At 37.8% G+C, this 20,225-nt stretch overlaps 2 protein-coding genes across 7 annotated transcripts; one reads left to right on the top strand and one right to left on the bottom strand.

The window, feature by feature from the left end:
- The first annotated feature begins 2,377 nt into the window (after nucleotides 1-2,377).
- Nucleotides 2,378-5,441, top strand: LOC135640906 (calcium-dependent protein kinase 19-like). 3 transcript variants are annotated; one of them, XM_065155754.1, is made up of 10 exons: nucleotides 2,378-2,608; nucleotides 2,782-2,844; nucleotides 3,047-3,722; nucleotides 3,835-3,978; nucleotides 4,072-4,224; nucleotides 4,303-4,418; nucleotides 4,488-4,655; nucleotides 4,731-4,858; nucleotides 4,927-5,026; nucleotides 5,131-5,441. In XM_065155754.1, exons 3-10 carry the CDS (start codon nucleotides 3,047-3,049, stop codon nucleotides 5,203-5,205), a joined length of 1,560 nt encoding a protein of 519 aa, XP_065011826.1. In that variant the 5' UTR covers nucleotides 2,378-2,608; nucleotides 2,782-2,844; the 3' UTR covers nucleotides 5,206-5,441. The 3 variants fall into 3 exon arrangements, with proteins under 3 accessions (XP_065011826.1, XP_065011824.1, XP_065011825.1); XM_065155752.1 differs by having other exon boundaries at nucleotides 2,451-2,608; nucleotides 3,835-4,224; XM_065155753.1 differs by having other exon boundaries at nucleotides 2,457-2,613; nucleotides 3,835-4,224.
- LOC135640904 (tRNA wybutosine-synthesizing protein 2/3/4-like) lies at nucleotides 5,368-20,188 on the bottom strand. Of its 4 annotated transcripts, XR_010497488.1 has the most exons (12): nucleotides 19,732-20,188; nucleotides 17,442-17,632; nucleotides 16,592-16,880; nucleotides 12,937-13,336; nucleotides 10,595-11,755; nucleotides 10,261-10,390; nucleotides 9,269-9,504; nucleotides 9,031-9,166; nucleotides 6,782-6,858; nucleotides 6,338-6,444; nucleotides 6,054-6,233; nucleotides 5,368-5,506 (listed from the first exon to the last, which is right to left on the bottom strand). XR_010497488.1 is itself a non-coding variant. In XM_065155749.1 (11 exons), exons 1-11 carry the CDS (start codon nucleotides 20,183-20,185, stop codon nucleotides 6,133-6,135), a joined length of 3,282 nt encoding a protein of 1,093 aa, XP_065011821.1. In that variant the 5' UTR covers nucleotides 20,186-20,188; the 3' UTR covers nucleotides 5,981-6,132. The 4 variants fall into 4 exon arrangements, 3 of the variants coding, with proteins under 3 accessions (XP_065011821.1, XP_065011822.1, XP_065011823.1); XM_065155749.1 differs by lacking the exon at nucleotides 5,368-5,506 and having other exon boundaries at nucleotides 5,981-6,233; XM_065155750.1 differs by lacking the exons at nucleotides 5,368-5,506; nucleotides 6,054-6,233 and having other exon boundaries at nucleotides 6,760-6,858.
- Between the last annotated feature and the right edge of the window lie 37 nt (nucleotides 20,189-20,225).

Below are 20,225 nucleotides of genomic sequence, written 5' to 3' on the forward strand. Positions count from 1 at the left end.
ATATAATATACTTTTTAACAGGTCAATATAATTTCTTTTTTATTTAAAAATAATAATAAGTTAGAATACAAGCATTATTACATCATTGGAGTTATGATTTGATCAAATGAAGATGAATCTCTCTAACATTCATTTTCAATCAATCAAAACATGTCCGAGACCTGAAAATTAAATTTAAAGACAACTAGCTAAATCTAAAGCTCAGATGTAGCTGGTCCTTCCAAATGGCTGTGGAGAAATGCTCCATGGAGTCCAAACCAACCTCACAAAGCCAAGCTTCAACTTGGGATTGGATTGCACTGAGCTAAAATTTGTCCTGAAATGAAGTAATATTACAAGTAGACAGAAGGAAAATTTAGTCCTAATTCTGCCTGGATTCACATTAAGCTAATATTTCATTGATTTAGGTTTTGGGTCACACCTCTGAGATCTTCCAAGTCGGTGAGCATGTTTTCAATGTTTTTTTCGCTTTCATTTCAAAAGACAACTACTCAGCACCAACTTGTGCATCACTGATAAGAGAGAGAGAGAGAGAGAGAGAGAGAGAGAGAGAGAAAGAAACAAATAATTTACAGGCCCACAGAAAAGTTTAAAAGGACACCTTACCCACAGTCACATTGTGGGCACATATCTATAAATAAATAAATATCTATCTATATATATTGGTAATAATATTTTGGAAAAAAAAAGTTTTTTCACATATATTCATCTTATCAACATTTGCCAAAAAAATATAGCTTAATCGTGATTAGTTAGTTATAGCTAATACTAGTAAGTTTGAATTAAAGAAATGTAAATATCTATATTATAATATTAAATTTAAAAGATATTAATACTATTTTAATAGATAAATGATAGTATTAACTAAAGAAAACTAACCAACCACAATAGTGGCAATTTTTTTCCATTTTAGAAGAATATATATATATATTTTTTGTTAAACTCAACTTATTTAAAGTCATAAATATCAAAATCTTTTATTTTGTATATGTATATGTATGTGATTTTATTTTTCTTAATTTCCTAAAGCAGAAAAGTAATTCCCCACTACATGACTTTGGTTGGTCAAACCCCACTAAACAGCATCAATTGCTGTGGTCCTCATACACACTTGTACTGAAAACAAACATCACACTTGGGCACAAAGATACAGAACAATTGGGTGGTGGTTTAGAGAAAGCAAAAGATTGTAGAGCATATCATTAGCTATCAATCAAGCATATTTGCTAACACATTTCAACTACTACTACTTATCTCCTTTCCTACCTTCCACATGCCATTTCACAATATAACATATAATAAAGCCTATTTGTTCATCACATCCATTAGAAGCTCAAACATATTAAAATTATCATGTGGATTTTAGAAGCCAAGTTGTTGGTTACAACCACCCTTTTTTATTCTTCATTTTGTTGTCCAATATTATCCTGCATTTGAAGCACAAAACTCCAGAGTTTGTTCCCAAAATTTCTTTTGACTGTAAAGAATGGTGGGAGTACTTTAAGATGAAAGATGATTTTTTTCTTAAGGATAAGTGACATAATTCAAATAGTATTAGTTAGTTTAATTGATAAAGACTTTGACAAATTATAGATGTTGGACTCCTTAAAAAAATATGAAATATTTATTTAATAACAAAATATCTTGCAAGTTTCATGTTCTTGATTTTTTTAATTATTTTATTTTATCATTCCATCTCTATACTATAGACAGAGAAATATCATATTTTTATCATAATTTAAAAGAGAGAGAGAGAATATGGTTTGGGATTCCCTACAACATAAGAAAACAAAAGATGAGATATAAATCTTTGACATCACAATCTTACATAAAGAGTGGGATTGATGCCAAGTGTTGGTGTCCATCCTTTACACACTAAGGTAATTGAAGTGACTTCATCTGGCCACGAGTGACGACACGATGTAAGTTACCACAGGCTGAACTGAGGCTGTTGTGCACCAAGTCGGGACATGAGTCGTGTATGGTTGCAGATATTTTCATCCGATGTTGCCGTCCGACATAAGGTGGAACCATAATAGAACAAGATGAACAGCAAACACAGGAACCTGACAAGGAATGTCCTTCTCTCCGACTACTGCCAAGGAGAGAGAAGGACACAGTCTTTTACAGTTCGATGATGACGAGCGACATCTATCTACTTTCTACTTTCACTGAAGAGAGACACAATGACGTACATCTCTCTCTCTCTCTCTCTCTCTCTCTCTCTTGGCAACTTGAAAAATCCATCTTGGTATCTTTGAAGTTTAAATTTAACATAACATGCTGCCAACTAATAGGAAAGATAATTTTTAGGAGTATTCGAATATATATATATATATATATAGATATTTCTCTGTCTTCCCACTGTCTTCCAACACTCGATCATGCAGCAAGAAAAAGATATGATGACAGCACTGTATTGTCAGATGGGGACATGTAAAACAACCTTCTCAATTGGTTGCTCTCTAAAATAAGACTGCTATCCTTTAATTTGAAGCCTTCCCAAACTCTGCGACTTCTCCATGATCATCTCAGCTTCAGACCAAACTTGCAGAATCTGAGTCCACAATCCTCCAGTCTTAATTCTTCAGCTCAACCAGCTTCATCTGTTAAGTAAATTCTCAGTAAATCTTGTGTTGTTTATTTAGGATTTGGAGTTTTATTGTTGATTATTTTGGTATCGAAGTCTTCTTCTTCCCCTCCCCCCCCCCCTACACTACAGCCCTGCCACCATCTGCAACCTCTCCATGCTCTCATCTCACTTTTATCCCAAACTTGCAGCATTTGGAGTCCACGATCGTCTAGTCTGAGTTCTTCAGCTCAGTCAGCTTCATCTGTTCACAGGTGCAGTGAATTCTCTATGTTCTACTGATATATTTCCTTTTGGAGCTGCTAAATCATAGTCTGATCTTGAAAAACCTGCATGTTGTATCACACAGTGTGGCATATCTGTCCTTTTGAGTGGATGAATCGTGGTCAGATCTGGTTTGCTGCTCCCTTGATTTGCATTCCTGAGCAGAATTTTGCCTTGTGTTGTTGAATTCAGATGGGAGCGTGCTTCAGCAAAAGCAAACACTCGGTAGCAACAAGAGAAATCAATGGCCACTCCTACCAGGAGCCAACGCCGTCGCCGCCACAGTACCAGCCTCCTCCTCCTCCGCAGGCCCAACCGCAGGCGCAGCCACCACCGGCCTCCAAGGGCGTGGTCGCTCCCAACGCCATCCTCGGGAAGCCCTTCGCGGACGTGAGGTCCTTGTACAGCCTCGGGAAGGAGCTCGGCCGTGGCCAGTTCGGCGTCACCTACCTCTGCACCGAAACCGCCACGGGCGCCCAGTACGCGTGCAAGTCCGTCTCCAAGCGGAAGCTGGCCACCAAGAGCGACCGCGAGGACATCAAGAGGGAGATCCAGATCATGCAGCACCTCACCGGGCAGGCCAACATAGTGGAGTTCAAGGGGGCTTACGAGGACCGGAACTCGGTGAACCTGGTCATGGAGCTGTGCGCCGGCGGCGAGCTGTTCGACCGCATCATCGCCAAGGGGCACTACTCGGAGCGCGCGGCGGCGGCCATTTGCCGCGCCATAGTGAACGTGGTCAACATCTGCCACTTCATGGGGGTGATGCATCGAGATCTGAAGCCAGAGAACTTCCTGCTCGCCACCAACGAGGAGGACGCCATGCTCAAGGCCACCGACTTCGGCCTCTCGGTCTTCATCGAAGAAGGTCAGCCGCTTCCATGATCACAGGATCTGCTATGATTCTTTGCGCATTCATGTCGATCGATCTCTTGAAGCTCCCTAGTGGCATCGACCATCATCAACTGATCTCACTGCAGGCAAAGTGTACAAAGATATCGTGGGAAGTGCTTACTACATTGCTCCTGAGGTCCTAAAGCAACGTTATGGGAAGGAGATAGACATTTGGAGTGCAGGTGTTATCCTCTACATTCTTCTCAGTGGCGTGCCTCCATTTTGGGCTGGTAAGTATCAAGATGAGACCCTCTCAATCCTTCGGTCTTTGGTCTCTTCATGGCTGATGTCATGGTTTCTTCTGTTGCACGCTGCTCCCCCAGAAACCGAAAGAGGAATCTTTGATGCTATTTTGAAGGGAGAGATCGACTTTGAGAGTGCGCCATGGCCATCTATATCGAGCAGCGCCAAAGACCTGGTCATGAAGATGCTGAAACAGGACCCCAAGAAAAGAATCACTGCGGCTCAAGTTCTTCGTCCGTGTCTAGTTGAATTCTCCATCCATTTAATTCCTTTAGTCTTCCTCGCTGCTAATGGTGGGATTGGCTTTTCAGAGCACCCATGGATGGTAGAAGGTGGAGAGGCATCAGACAATCCTATAGACAGCGCAGTGCTCTCGAGGATGAAGCAGTTCAGGGCCATGAACAAGATGAAGAAGATGGCGCTCAAGGTTAGCGATCAGCACAAGATGGTATCGATCGCATCAGATTCCCTTGTGCTCACAGTGTCTCCCGTCCAGGTCATTGCTGAGAACCTTTCGGAAGAAGAGATCAAAGGGCTGAAGCAGATGTTCACCAACATGGACACGGACAAGAGTGGCACGATCACGTACGATGAGCTGAAGACGGGATTGGCTCGCCTCGGCTCGAAGCTATCAGAGGCTGAGATAAAGCAGCTCATGGATGCTGTAAGATGCTAATCTCTCATGCTCTTCCCCGGCTTGACTTCACCGAAAGCTAACATAGATCGGGTCTCTGCTCAGGCCGACGTGGATGGGAATGGAAGCATCGATTACATCGAGTTCATCACCGCCACGATGCATCGGCACAAACTGGAGAGGGAGGAGCATCTGTATCGAGCGTTTCAGTACTTCGATAAGGACCGCAGCGGGTGAGTTCTACTTAGAGCTCGAGTGAATTTTCTCGAGCATTCGATTCGTCTAAACTCTTCTTTGCCAGGTTCATCACCAGAGAAGAACTGGAATCAGCCATGAAGCAACATGGAGTGGGTGATGCAGACACGATCAAGGAAATCATATCGGAAGTCGACGCAGATCATGTAGAAACAAACATTCACTCTTCTAGTTTGACCTGTGGATGGTCTCGCACAAGATTCATGTCTTCTTCTTCTTCTGCTGATCTCCCCCCATTCATTGACTGCAGGATGGAAGGATCAACTATGAGGAGTTTTGCTCGATGATGAGGAGTGGGATGCAGCAGCCAGTGCAGCTGGTGTAGTAGCTTCTTCCGGTACGAATGAATCAAGTGGTGCAGAAATCTAGCTGTAGATGTGTAGCTTGCAATCAATCATCCTGTTCTATTCTTCACAATTGTTCTGTCAATATGGGCTTGGTTGGTCATCTGCTCGAACAAGGATCTGAGGAACAACATAAGCCATGTTGGACCATGTTGTATTCAGAGCTCTTAAATAAGGCTTAATGAATCCACGAGCAGTAGCTCTTCAAAATCTACAAGTAGCTGAAGCCAAAGCTGGCTGAGTTTGATCTTATCAAAGTGGTTCAGAAAATTGTTCTTCCTCCTGTGAAATGTTGTCATTTGAGTTTTCAATGGATTAAAACAGGTAAATATTATGCGACACAATTAACTAGACTATGCAACGACCATGTTTCTTAAAGCAAACACAGCATGATAAAACATTGATTCTTAATTGTCCTAAGCTAATAACACATGATGATAATATCAATCTAATGACACAAGTGTGTGATTCAAATGTTACTTGGCCTTCCCTTTGACACCTAAGAACTGAGTGCTTGATAAACCTAATAGGGGTCTTTGTCTTCCTAACTACCATCAATCACTAATGTGATGAGACTTCAGGTCAGTACACAAACCTAATTGGGGTTGGCTGCATGAATCTAATACAACCAAGCAAGGACAGACAAGAAATGGAGACAGAGATGGATGACCAACCGTAGCAGCTTTAACAGTTAGAATTGCCGAAAAAATCATGCCAAGTCATCGTCTTCAAAAGTAAGATTTCTGAAGCAATGAGTAACAGAATGGACGCAAACAAGATTGAATATAATTCAACACAACATCATACAAAAGATTGTTCAGTACAGTACCGGGCAACTCTGATGTTGTAATACACTCACTACATCTGCTTCACTTCCAAAATTTGAAATTTGTTTGCGCACATCTAATCTACAATTGTTTGCATCTTATGTCGGCAACAAGATGCCGTATGTGAGGTCCATACCACTTTACTCGCTCCAGGTGGTGTATTGAGACATCCCAAAGTAAACCTGTACAGGGAGAAAACATAACCTCACATTTTTTTACTGAGAAAATATGGTTTAAGAACCGGAGAACTGCATGTCCACAATTCTCATCTTATATGTTTATTTACCTTCAGAACAGGCGATGTTGCTTATGGATTTTACGACATAATCCAACCATGAGGACTCTTCGGAGTCATTGACATTTCCATGCACATGAAGGATGCCGCCTTCAGCCCTGAACATATGATTTGGTTGTAAAAGATAGAAATATTGTAATATTGACTAAATTTTAGGCTCAAATAACAAAATTTAGGCCAGAGATAATGCCAATTACTAATTGTTGTTTGTGAAAAATATAATACAACTTTTCTACTTCCATACTAATCATAAGCATTATGCACAAGTTGCTAAACTATAGAAAATTAATGATAACTCTAAAAAGAATTGTCATGTACATGATGCTCCTTGTATAATCTTTGAATAGCCACGAGGATAAACAGTACAAAGCAACATTATAAGAAATGCACAATATCAAAATCAAGCCAATTACATTATTGGAATAGCTCATCTACCTCAAAGCCCTTACAGCAACATTCCAGCTGCACTCACTTGAAGGTAGGAGACCAAGGCAGACACGATTAGCAACCCCCTGACAACCAAATTGAATGGATCACCACTTATTAGTTGCTAACTAGAACACAGATGCGTTTACTTATTCAATGAATGCTAGGCCAAAGGAGAAGTGGTAAAGAGCAGATCTTTTATCCCATAAAAAACCAATTTTATCATATAGACAATGGTGGAATGCAAAAAAATGCAACCTAGAACAACGTACTTGCAAAAAATTTACCCACCAAAAATTGCATTTATTTGGAAAGAAACAAGTTTCATCATTGATATGGTTTTCTATGAGTACAGAATATAAATAATCTGACAAAATGATCAATGAACAAATTGGAGCCAGGCAATCAGAAAAGATGAGTTCTTACAATAACAAACTCTTCAGGATGCCAAGCTAGAAAAAGACAAGTCAGTGAGGCTAGTATATAACACAAAGCTGCATGACCCAAACTCCAGCCATACCATTCCGCAAAGGATTTTGTTGAAACTATCCACAGTTACCTCTGCAAATTAAGTCTTGCAACTGATTGTATACATTTGCACTTCTATAATGTAGTGAAGATTAAGAATATGATTTTTCAATGTCCTGCAATAACTCCAGCCGATAGATCAGTTGCGAGTTATATGAGAGCCTTCGGAGAGTGGTGAATGACAAGAATACATTGTCTATTCTTAATGCTTTTATTAAATGAACATTTCTTTGTCCTACTTCATTCTCCAAGTAAGTTCAGTTTTCTACACAGAATTCCAAAGGTCAGTAGAAACTTTGAAAAGCCTTGCTGCCTGTTCAATCAAAAAAATTTTACTTTTACATTTAATAAAGGTTTTGAATACCAAATGTACCAATACACGCCAACTATTATTTACCAGTCCAACTAGTATCAAAATGGAAACATATAACTAACATAGGTGCACATATGATTCCATTTTTTAAACTTTATTGAATGGTATAATCAAAGTGGATATACCGATATCATATTGGTCTGATTGGTTACTGAAACTAGTATCAGACAGGTGTTAAATCCTTGCATTGGATATCCCTAGTTATATAACTTTTATTTCTTGTTCCAGAGTCCTAAAAAAGGAGGATATCAAACTATCAACACTTAATAAGGTTCGGATTGTTGCGGTGTAAAGATACATGCATCTTTTTTTTTCCTATTGAAAAATACTTTTTTTCTCTGAAACAAATGACCTTATCTCTCCTTTATTTTTCTTTCAATATTATTCTCTCTTCTCCGTACAGTGCAAAAGAAACAAATTGGCAATAGTCTACCTATGCCATAGAACTGTCCCCCTAACTAATTGAACCTCAGACCATTTAGCATAGCATCTGAATACCCAAACCTTGGTACTCAAAACCATTGTGATGAACTGAGCAAGCCATCAGACGGAGCTAAATCTCGTCTATCTAGTTTTCAACCATCTAAATATCTGAAGAATCATCATCTTAAACATGCCAAGTTTGCAATTTCCTTCGTCTAAATCAGCATACCACATAACAAAAGCCTTTCGTTGTTTGGAAATGGCTATGCTGAATGGTGACGCTTTCCCACTATTTAATCATCATAGAGACACGACAATATTGATAGGCATACAACTTCTTAAATTGACTGTGGTTATTCCCTTGTCAACTGTTAAAGCACCAGTCATATGACTCAACATGCCTCATCTCAGCTATTCTATAGTTTCTGTTCCAATCCATATTGCTCGCTAGTACTCTAAAATGAAAACTTTTAGAACCAAAAGATACAGAATCTATGCTTATTAACAAATAAATTCAGCTAGGAATTTAAAACAATAAAAAGATTAAGAAGCAACAGGTACAAACAGCTTGTTGACTCCATCGAATGTTTTTCACTCGAAACTAATCCCTGAATGCCACAAATTGCTGATGGATGATAGCATTGCAACAATATAAAAACATTTTGATCACCAAAATAAAATGTGACCATTTTCAGAAGTTTTGAAGTCAATACAACAGAACTGAGATGAAAATGATGGTACTTCCATCTTATTAGTGAGAGGTAAATAAAATTTTATCAGGTGATGGGACAATATGCAATGTAAAACTACATGCCATCTCAAAAACAAAAGATATTAACTTCCATAAAACATGAACCAATATTAACAGACACATCATCATTAGGGAATCATCTTTGAAATATTTAAAGTGAAAAAAGTGCAAACAATGACATACTCTAGGAGCTGTAATGCGATTATCTCCCTCAAGTATGATGCATCGGTCGGCCACAGAATTGATATGAACATTTTGCTGAAGAGCCTCTATGGCATGAGGATTCCACTCGCATGCATAAGCCAGCTTTGCCCTAGCTCTGCGCATAACTTTATGTTCAATACAAAATCATCATAAAAGTATAAAACTCTTTAAAGATTCTAGTAAATGAATATAATCTAACCAAAGGAACTGGCCATACTTAACAAGAAATGGAAGAACAAAATATCCAATTCCAGCAAACAAATCCACAATAATTTCATCTGCACAATCCAATTGAGCAATGCGACACTTTTCAGAGAGGTTCCCTGAAGAAAACATGCATTTTGTTGCATCAAAGGAGTAGATGATTCCATTTTCGTGATGTGTCACCCAGCCATTCTCTCCCAGAAGAATTTCTAATGTGCTGTCCCTTGTCCCAGTCGGCAAAATTCGACCCTGATACAACATCAACATAATTGCATAAAAAGGCATAGCATCCAAAAATACCTGTATAGAACACAAATAAGCATCACATTGTATAAAAAGGGAGCATCCAGTCTTCCACTTTTTCTTTTTTTCTTTTTTTTTTGTGTGCATTACCTTCATGCATCCAGAACATGAAAATGGTATGCATGGTGCAACAGAATCAAACCACAAAAAAATTAAGTTGTTGAGCAATAAAGATCAAGTGCAAAACTCAAGAGTTTTCCGAGTATGAGGCTCTTTATACGTCCACAAATGTGTGATGCAGAAAGGTAAAATATTTGCGCAGCTTTGGCACAGCGAAAATCATCAAGGAAAATGCCAGATTCAATCATCACAGAAAATGCAAAATTCAATCATCACGGAAAATGTGAAATTCTTGTGCTGGACCTCATGAACATCCATTCTTTCTTTGGCTGTCTTTATAATTTGTTTCCCAAGGAACAATCAGGGAATGTTAACCATGAAAACTTATGGCACATGTGAGAACTATAAAGTTTTAACATTTAAATATACCAAACAGGAATCATAATTTCTAGCCATGAAATTAATTCTATTACTAACCTCATACTGCATGAGTTACAAACAAGCATGATAAGTTCATAGCATGTTTCATAATCATATAAGCTTGCATTAAAAAATAATCCGTGGAGAAAATAAGGAAGAAAAATAATGTGACAAATGACACTAGAAAATTGGAAAAACTAAAGCAACTTGATAGTAACTTACTTGACGTGCTAACCGCTGGGCACCAAGAGATTTAGCAACAATAGGCCAAAGTTCTTCTCCAACAGAATCCCATCTAGGATCCATAAAAGCAGTTTTTGGAAGAACAATAATGTCCCCTAGATGCTCCCACCTAAGTGGCACATATCATTTTGTCAAGATGTAATATAATGTTTGAAGCCTTTGTACATTGTAATGATGATTACCTTAAACTCATACCTCGAAAACAAAAACCAAAAAAAGACCAAACTTTCATTGTGATAACGACTTAAATATATAGGAATTTTCTGTTTACTAAAGAAATAATAAAGATAAACATGAAGCCAATGAATCAAACCTTGCAGGTATCTGCTCCAACAGTTGTAAAGGCATCCCTTTTTCAGTTAACAAAGAGCACACAGATTCTCTCAGTGTCTTTTGTGGAGATTTGTGAAACTTCTTGCTGCAGGCTACATTGTCTATTAGTAAAGAACCTCCACATGATAACAAGATGCTCAATGCTGTTGACAGAGAGACCTCATTTACAGAAAGGTCCTTCAGATATGCATGGAAGTTATCAGAATAGTCATTAGTGTCATTTAGTTGAGTCAGTTGCTTTTCCTGTACTAAACCATAAAATTCCCGAGTGATTGGTAAACAAATATAGAAGCCATCTGGACTTGGTTGAACATTTCTTGAGAGATCCAGATATCCAAACTTCTTGATTACATCCTTGGCAAATTTAGAACAATTTTTCTTGATTTGTAGAACATACTCTTTAGCATCATGCCCATTTCCATTACAAGACCTATCAACCAATTTGTTTGGTTCGGAATCACAAGAGGCTCCACGTGGATAATTGTTGCAGAGTGAACTCCCGAGCATGTTTGTCTTGTTATATTGTATAACCGACTGATATTCTGTTTCAGGGCAGAGGTAACCAGTAGATTCTAACAATTGTAAGTTTATTTTCATTGGCTGGTTAAACTTTGTCCCAAATGCATAGCATGATGCTCCACCACCAATAATAACAAGTTCATCATCGACTACACAGGTGGAGCTTCGAACCCAAAGTTCTCTACCAAAAGAGTCAATGGTCACATGCACCCAAACATGACAAGTCAGGTTCAGCAAACTCAACTCTTGATAGTGTTGCCTCACAGGACAGCCGCCTATAATGCCAAGATAAGTTTTGTACACAAACATTGAATGTGAAAATCTAGGAAAAGGAGCTCTTCCTGTTGTCTTTTCCCTTTTCCACCGTAAAGTTTTGACATCAAAACTGTAGAGATCACCTAGTGCCTTCTCACCATCATAACCCCCAAACATGAACAACTGAGAGCCAATTGCAACCATAGAATGTGAATGACGAGCACAAGGCCATTCTCCAGAGATGTTAACCTCACTCCACTTCATGGTTTGAGTGTCTAGAACATTCATGCAGGAGTAGATCACTTCGTTATTAAGTCCACCAAAGACATATATTTTTGAGTCCATAGTCACAGCTGCATGGCGGTGCCTGCAATGGAAATATAAGTAAAAAAAGATGATGGATTTACAACTTCAAAATTGATAAGGAATATGGTTAAGTGGAAACCTTGTATAGCAATAGGTACTCATATGATGGCAAACAAACTCCAAACTCCAAACTCCAAAGTCCAAATATCAATTAAAGTTATCTTTGCTATATTTAAAAGCTATAGAAAACAGTTGTACAGTTCAAACAAATGCTAGCATAGATCAGCTACCATAAAGCATGGAGATGGATATGCAAATGAATATGGGTTATCAAGAAGATAGAGTAAATCCTAAAAAAAAATATATTATATGGCAAAAATATGACAAAAGAATATATTTTTAATACAATATATATGACAATGTTTGACTTGTACTTAAAAGCATTAGTAAACATATGTTGCACATAACAATAATTGACTAGCATCCCTGATTTGTTTACAACAGAAAGGAATTGCTTTTAGTTAAAGAATGTACATAAGATACCATAAACTTCTGATACATCAAGATCAGTATTCTGATTTCAATTATTGCAGGTTAATTCTTAATAAAAAAAATAAAAATTGACATATTCAATCACATACCCATCGCAACTAAAATCAACAACTAATAGTTAACAAACAAAATTCTCTAGAACTTCCACAAACTATCTTATGAACATCCTAAAAGTATAGGATATTTTTATAGTAATTCAAAAGATTTGATATTTCAACACATTATAATAAGTATCCTACAAGTGTTGTATACGGCATGCACAAAATAAGAATATGGCAAGCAATTTGAAACCCACGTGTCAGAAATTACCTAAAGTTTTGAAGAGGAATATTCTAATCAAGAAGTACATATGGAATACAACACTTTCTCACTTTATCATGAGATAACATTCCATATGTAATATAATGATGGTTCTCAAGCATAGAAACTATTCACCAACTTAAATAAAATACTAGTCTTAAAAATGATAAAGCTACATTTTTAAAGTCAACTTTTCTGGCAGAACAGATAATAAAAACAAGAATGTTACATGTTGAAGAAAAATTAAACAGTAAAACTCTATTAGTCACGATTGAGTGAGGTTTCACTAAAAGCTAACCATAAACTGTTATATCTGTTAAGTCATTCTCCCCATAAAAAGCTTGTGAAAAATAATAACAAAGTAACTTAAGCATCACTAAGGGAGGTTACCTTGGATTAAAGACTTGGCCACTACAATCTAGTAAAGACCATCGATTTTCAGTAGTTTCAAGAACCCACACATCATTAAGAATCTCCAAGGGACCAGCCCTTCCTCCAATAACAAAAATACTGCTCCCCACAAGTGAAGACGTATGACCCATACGTGGAGGTGGTGAACTTGCAACTTCAATTTTTCTCAACAGTCCAGATTGAGGATCCAGCAAAAGTGAATAATTACTTCGTGCATGACGTCCCAAACCTCCGAAACCACCAAAGACAATTACCTGTTCCTTTCCTTTGATATTTAAAGCACAAGCTGACTGACCCCATAGGGAGAGCTTTTCAATTGGTTCACCAACAATCTTTAACATGACAACTGAAAGAGAGCTCCTGGAAGTTCCTGATATCTCTGTTGACAAATTGTAACTTAATCTATAGCAGAAACAGTGGTGTGCTTTAAATCATCTGAAAGTGGCATAAAGTTTACATTAAAAGTTGAGTTCCATATCTCCAGAATCATCAATCAGAAAATGTAACTTTTGATGAAAAAACAATGACGATTCAATATAGCAAGTTTCTTGTGAACTAAATTCTTTGGACCATTATCCAGAGAGTGAAATTGTGTTGAAGCACAAGATCTAAATCTCGAAACTAAGCCCATATTAGCCATTGACTGAACCGTAGTAGAGCACCAATGTACCAACGTGTGGTACACCACCATACCAGTTGGCATGGACCAATCAGAAAGAGAGAAAAGAGCAGAGGTGGAGGAGAGGGAGAAGCAGGGGGGAGGAGGAGGAAGAAAACACAGAGGAGAAACGGAGGATGAAGTGAAGGTGAGGTGGAGTTGGAAGAGGAGGAAGAGGAGGAAATGTACCAGAAGCAACCATAGACGAGATGGACAGGGAGGCAGCAAAGCGATGCAGCACGGCCACAATAACAACACAATGGCAGGGAGGCGCTGGAGCAATAGAAAGAAAGGGAGGAAAGAGCAACAAGAGAGAATGTGATATAAAGAGAAGCAAGGGAGGCAAAAAGAATACAACTATCAGTTGTAAAAAATTAAAAAAAATATATGGGCGTCGAGCAGCAGGTACCCCGGTTTTATTCATTAAAACCAGGAGGTATGCTCAGTTTGTAGAATTACCGGACAGCAAACCATGTTCCAGATGAGACTGGATAAAATTGCCCAATCTACATCCCGTTATCTGGTTAAAGTAGTAAATGCCAGTTGATATGGACCAATCCAACCAGTTTTTAATACTTCGGTTATGCAAAAGGTCTACTCCAGACTCCATTCTTCACATGTTAAGTCCTATGTCCATGACCAGCACATTTGTTTTGGGTTGCACATATCCACAGTATCCCATAGTCATAGTTGGAGAAGACTCTCGAGATATACTCATGCCCCGCAACTTCAATATAATACTACTCAAAACCCTAGAACTCGATAAGGATTGTTCCATTTTTGAAAAGTTGAAGACATAAAACTAGCAGCTAGTGGAAGATATTGAACCTGGCAATAGGAACGTAAAAATGGACTAGCCAAACAAAGAAAAAAAAGTAAAAAAAAATGTAGAAGAGCATATTTTACACTTATATGTATTATGTAGTACATCAAGTAAACTACAATTACATATAACAAAGTAATATGATATCAAAGATTTATATCTTGATGCAATACTGCTTTCGGTAATTACTAGACCAGTATGGTACCAATATATTGAGCAGCATAGACCTTTACCACCCGGTATCATCAAAAAATAATAATAAAAGGTAATTCGACAGGTTGATAAATATTGATTGCTACACATTGTATCGACCAATTTGAAAGCATATGTAACAGTAATACAATTCGGAAAGCCAACATAAAAATCAACCTGAACAATTTTGATTCAGTTCCATTTGCTCTCCTGTGGTTCAGTTCAGTCTCAATTCTGAAAATGGAACAGACTCATGGATATTCTCTTAACACCAAACTGAACCAGCCCACATAAAATGCTAGTTCCCAACACTAGCACCTGATATGGTGGTATATGTACTCAATTGTGTGAAAAGGGCATCAACGTTTAAGAATAACTCGTATCTTTCTAAATCCAAATCAAACCACAAATGAAATTAAAACAAATAAGGAATATCAGAATTTCTACTTGAATCCATACTTCATCTGTTTATTCCTCATTCCTCAATGATTTGAATCATATCCAATATTCTATATCTGGTGAAAATACTCTTCAAATATAATCAAATCTTAATCAAAGGTAAACTTTCTTACTTGCCATGATCCTTGAATGAAGATTGGTTCCCCTCTTGTCAGTTATTTTTTACTATACACAAACTCAAATCTCCATGAAGATTCCTCACCTCCTATAATTTTTCTTCTAATAAACAACACAATACATGTCCCAACCTTTAATTTCCATATGCCAACCTAAAAATTTCAAAGAAATTCCTTACTAACAAGCATTATAAAATAACCAAAAAAAAGAAAAATAGAGAACTTAAATAATAAAGTCTAAAACAAATTCAGCTCTAGCAAATGGGTCTGATCATAAGTGCAAAATAATCATAAGGACTTCTTCAGTTATACCTAGTCTACACAAGAAAGTGCTGGACCATTATACTTTAAGCAAAGTCTAAAGCAAATTCGGCTCTAGCTAACGGGCCATCATAAATTCATAAGAATCATAAGAACTTCTTTGGTTACCTAGTCTACACAAGAAAGTTCCTAGACATCTAGTGTTAGACCTTTGACCTTTAAGCATGGGTGGCTATTGAAGCTAAACATATAATTCAAACAAATACGCAAATATGCAAGTAGAGCATGGTTGCCTTTGAGCTTGCATATACCTCCTGCTTGTCTGCAGAATTGCTAGCCAAATGGCACATTGATCAATAATTGCTATTAGTGGAAAGGAAAGAAGGAAATGTAAATTATTCTTCAGATATCTGGTCGCAACTAAACTACCCGCATCTAATCTCATCTAAAGCCAAACATCTCAGTACTTAAAGTTCAGCATTTGAAACTAAAAGGTGATTTGATTGCTTGTTATTGGTCAGCTTCTAGCTGGCAAAGACCTTTTCTTGATCTGGCATTATAGATCTCAAACCTTTCCCAACAATTGTATTTCTCCTCCCAGTCTCTAAGTACATCTATTTATTCTAGCTGCCTACTTTTGATCCTATACTGAGCAGTTTACCACAGTGGTTCTAGCAAATATTAATTTCCACTAGCAACAAACCAAAAGAGAAGCTCCAAAATACAATGATAGCAACTGGTATAATTATATATTTATATTAATCCCAAACTGTCCATGCTTTGAACAGCTCTCCTCCCATACAAAATAGTAAACTTCTCCAAAGTCAATTTGTTGATCACTAACTCACCAAGTAACTAAGATCCCAGTTCATTTCAATGTAACTCCCAAAATATTGTAGAGCCAAGTGCCAACGCGGGAATAATAACACAGGTTATCAGAGCATGGCTATTGCAACCAAAATTTCAAAGCTTTTAAATCATGGAAATGAACTGTAAGTGCGTCATCTACAAAAATCTGTTAGCTCCTTTTTCTTTGTAAAAAGATAAAAGATAATAGGAACAGTTTTTGGAAAATAGAAAAAAATGTAATAGAAAATGGGAACAAGTATGCATCTGTTAGTTTACCTAACATTTCAGAGTATCCAGTTTCCACTTCATGATAATGGACTGATTCTTCTAACAATTCCTTAGGAGTAGCATCAATGCCTTTCTCTTCCAAATGCCCAGCAGACTTGAATCTGCTTCCCCCTCCAATATCCTCACCAGGTGTTACAGCTTTATTCCTATTTAGTGTTGTAGTAGCCCGAGAGACATTTGTCTTGGCTTCAATATCTAATGAATTCCCTTTGCCAACCTTCTGATTGCAATCCTCTTGGCTACAATCGATAATTTCCTTTGATGATCCTGAGAGGCCCTGCACATTAAATTAAAGCCCATTTTGGTAAAAAAGGATGCATAAGTGAACCCCCATACAAGAAGGACCAGAAGTTATAGAAAAATAAGATTACTACCAACTTATTGTATCTGTTTTTTTTATTTTCCCTCTCAACAATATATTTAATAGCCAAATTCCAGGGTATAATAGGGAAAACAGTTATTCTAGTATATCACAGGAAAAACAGGTAACAATGACAAAAATTGTTGCAGTATGCAATAATTGGTCATCTAGATTCTAAACCATGTGTGGATTCAATGATATCTAATAAACACCAATCATTACAGCTTATAGTAGGCATCTCTGTAACATACAATTCAACTGGTCTTTAAAAAAAATACTGAATCTTACCGTTATCTGAAGTCAGGAAAATCTAGAGAGCATATAGTTAACTGATCCTAGAAAGAACCACACAGAAAATGAGATAGTACCAAATGTGCCTCCATGTGTAGATTTGATTTTAAACCAACTTGCTAAAATAATACTGCAAATGAAGGGAATAAATCTAATTTTTACAAGAAAAATGCAATGTAGTCTCACCTTGCATTGCAAAACGTGGAGAAAGCTTTCTGTTCTTTTTCTATTTACTTCCATCTTATCATTAGCAATAGTAACAAGGTAATGGACATACTGTGCTGTCACCAGAATATGATCCATTTGTCCCAGTGGCACCTCCAAACGAATAGAACATCTTATAGCAACCATAATACGCTTTTGAGTGTTTGTTATTCCTGTATAAAACGACAACAGTTGGCATTAAAATTCAAAATAAATTATTACAAATGGTACAGGAAGACAAGGTTCAAGACAAAAGACAAAAGACAAAAGACAAAAGACAAAACCAAAACATAAGCATTTAGAGGTTCTCCAAATTATTTAAGAATATGGTGCATGAAGAAAGTGATGTACAATTGAAGGAGTCAATAAGGATGTGCAAGGAGTTACAACCCTCAAATAGTCAGGCTTTATATTCAAACATAGACGAAATGGTTTCCCACAAATTAGAGAGGTATGATACAAGAAAGACGAGGTATTGTTAAAATAAAACGGCTTTAAAATATTTTGTAAAATATGAAGATAACTCTGTAAGAAGCTTAATGAGGAGACAAGAATATGTTTACATGTTACAAGAAAAATGTTTTAAGAAAACACAAATTAGTACATATAACCTAACTAGTTGGTTCAATTTGGGTTCGACCAAGGTTCATCGTGCGACCCAAAACGATAAGGTACAAGCGGCACATACCGGTCCGATAGGTGACCAGCATGCAGACTGTCCTGTACCGAGCGATTATATATTACGGACCTTGTATCGATCGATACAGGATCTATACCTAGCAGAATGATTAAAACTCGATCGTTACCAACTTGTACCAGTCGATAATGATCCAATTTTAAGAGATGAGGTTTACATGTATAATTGACCGTTGGAACTAGTTCAAAGGGTTTTCAAACCCTTTTCTCCCCCCTCTTTTAACATTTTTTATACATGTCACCCAAGATTCAAATCATGGAGCTCGACAAGATATTAATCAGATTTATACACAGAAACAGAAGGGAAGGGAAAGGTAGTCGATGATTTTAAACAAATGCAACAAAGCTTATACGACGTAAACACAGGGTCGGGCTCGCTGTATTCCCAACCATCGTATCATGAAAGACCTTATGGCCAACAATAGCATGATGATAGTTGGTCATTCCTTTCCAAGCAATAGCACGGTGATTGATCTTATGATACGGAGCAACAGATCATTGACAAAAATACATGTCCCAACGTTCTCCAACCTTCACACCAATACATGCCACAATTATACTTGCCTCAGGAGTCGCCTCGGACACGTGTCGTTCATGATGATCAGACTACAACCATTATCACATTTGTGCACTAATGACATACGGTGTATCAATAAACTACATCGTAGGATCAATTTCAGGATTGGATCTAACAAAAATAACATATCGATATACAAATACATAGAATCGAGAATCTTAATCCATCGCTCGTGGAGTCTCCTTGTTCTTTTTGGTGATAGAATCATGTATATCCGTCAATCGATCCTTTTATTACTTAATTCATTTGAATCTTAAAATTTAACTCGTAATCTAACAATTCAAGTCAAATTTTTGTAGATAATTCAATATCAATGGATGGACGATTCAAAACATGCCACAACACTGCTCAAAGCTCAAAAAAGATATTTGTCGCTATTCCTTCTTAATTTATAATATTTTTGATGAAATTATACTAAACTTATATTTAGTTCAAAATTAAAAGCCCTAATAAAAGTTTTTTTTTTTTTTAGGTATTTTTAGAGGTGTTTTTGGGCCTTTTTTTGTGCCATCGGCACGCCCCACCATGCCGACACTCGGCACACCGGTACGGGGTGGCACGTGCTGTGTCGCCGACCGGTTGGTACGCTGGCTCGGATCAGTAAGTCAAACCCTAGGTTCAACTAATCGTTACCTATAGCTATAGAAAAAAGACATCTTAGTTTAAAGTTGGCATTTCACATCTTAAGCAAAATTGATACCTACAAGTCCAACCTAAAGCATACTTTCAAACTCTTGAGTTGTTAAATCAACAAGAAACAAGTTAAGTAGAATTTATCCTTCTTTTAATATTAATATATCCGACCTGAAATTTTCTAAATCATGAAGGTCAAGACCTATGTTTTTCTTCACTTTATATATCCTAATGAAGAGCACCTCATCCTGCTTCAAATGACTCAAAGACATTCTTTCAATTCAAACCAGAAATCAACACTAGATCTTTTTGTTTAATCTAATCTGTAACAGTTCTTTCATAAAGAAAAAAAGATCATTCACTTACCCGACTCTCTAAACCCACAAGAAATCGCGGTGGAAACGAGCACCTGCGCCGCAGCGACATCCCGGCACTCGACCGCGATGATTAGAGGCTCAAAACGGAACACCAGATCCCCCTCTACGGACTTCTCAGGGCCGCCGAAGAGAAGGTCGACGACGGCGGCCGGGTCGGCAGGGTCGTGGCTGACGAAGAGCCAACTGCCGCCGGCGGCCTTCTTCTTAGACGCAGTCTTATTTCCGTCGCCTTCAACGGCTCCGGCGTCGGGGGCCGGGCGACGGCCGTGGGCGAGGATGGAGATGCGGCCGGAGCAAGAGCTTGTAGTGAAGTATGAGTGGTGGCGGTTGAGGGCGTCGAGGACGGGGACGATGGGCGCGTCCACCGCCCCCTTCGGCGATTTGTCCGGCGCCTGCGCCGCTAGCGTCGCCATGACCGCCGCCTTCCGCTTCTCGAACTCCATCCTTGTTATTGTTCTTGTTGGGTCTACTGATGCCTCTTTT

The sequence above is a fragment of the Musa acuminata genome, chromosome BXJ3-6 (genome assembly GCF_036884655.1).
Source record: "Musa acuminata AAA Group cultivar baxijiao chromosome BXJ3-6, Cavendish_Baxijiao_AAA, whole genome shotgun sequence".
Classification (NCBI taxonomy): domain Eukaryota; kingdom Viridiplantae; phylum Streptophyta; class Magnoliopsida; order Zingiberales; family Musaceae; genus Musa; species Musa acuminata.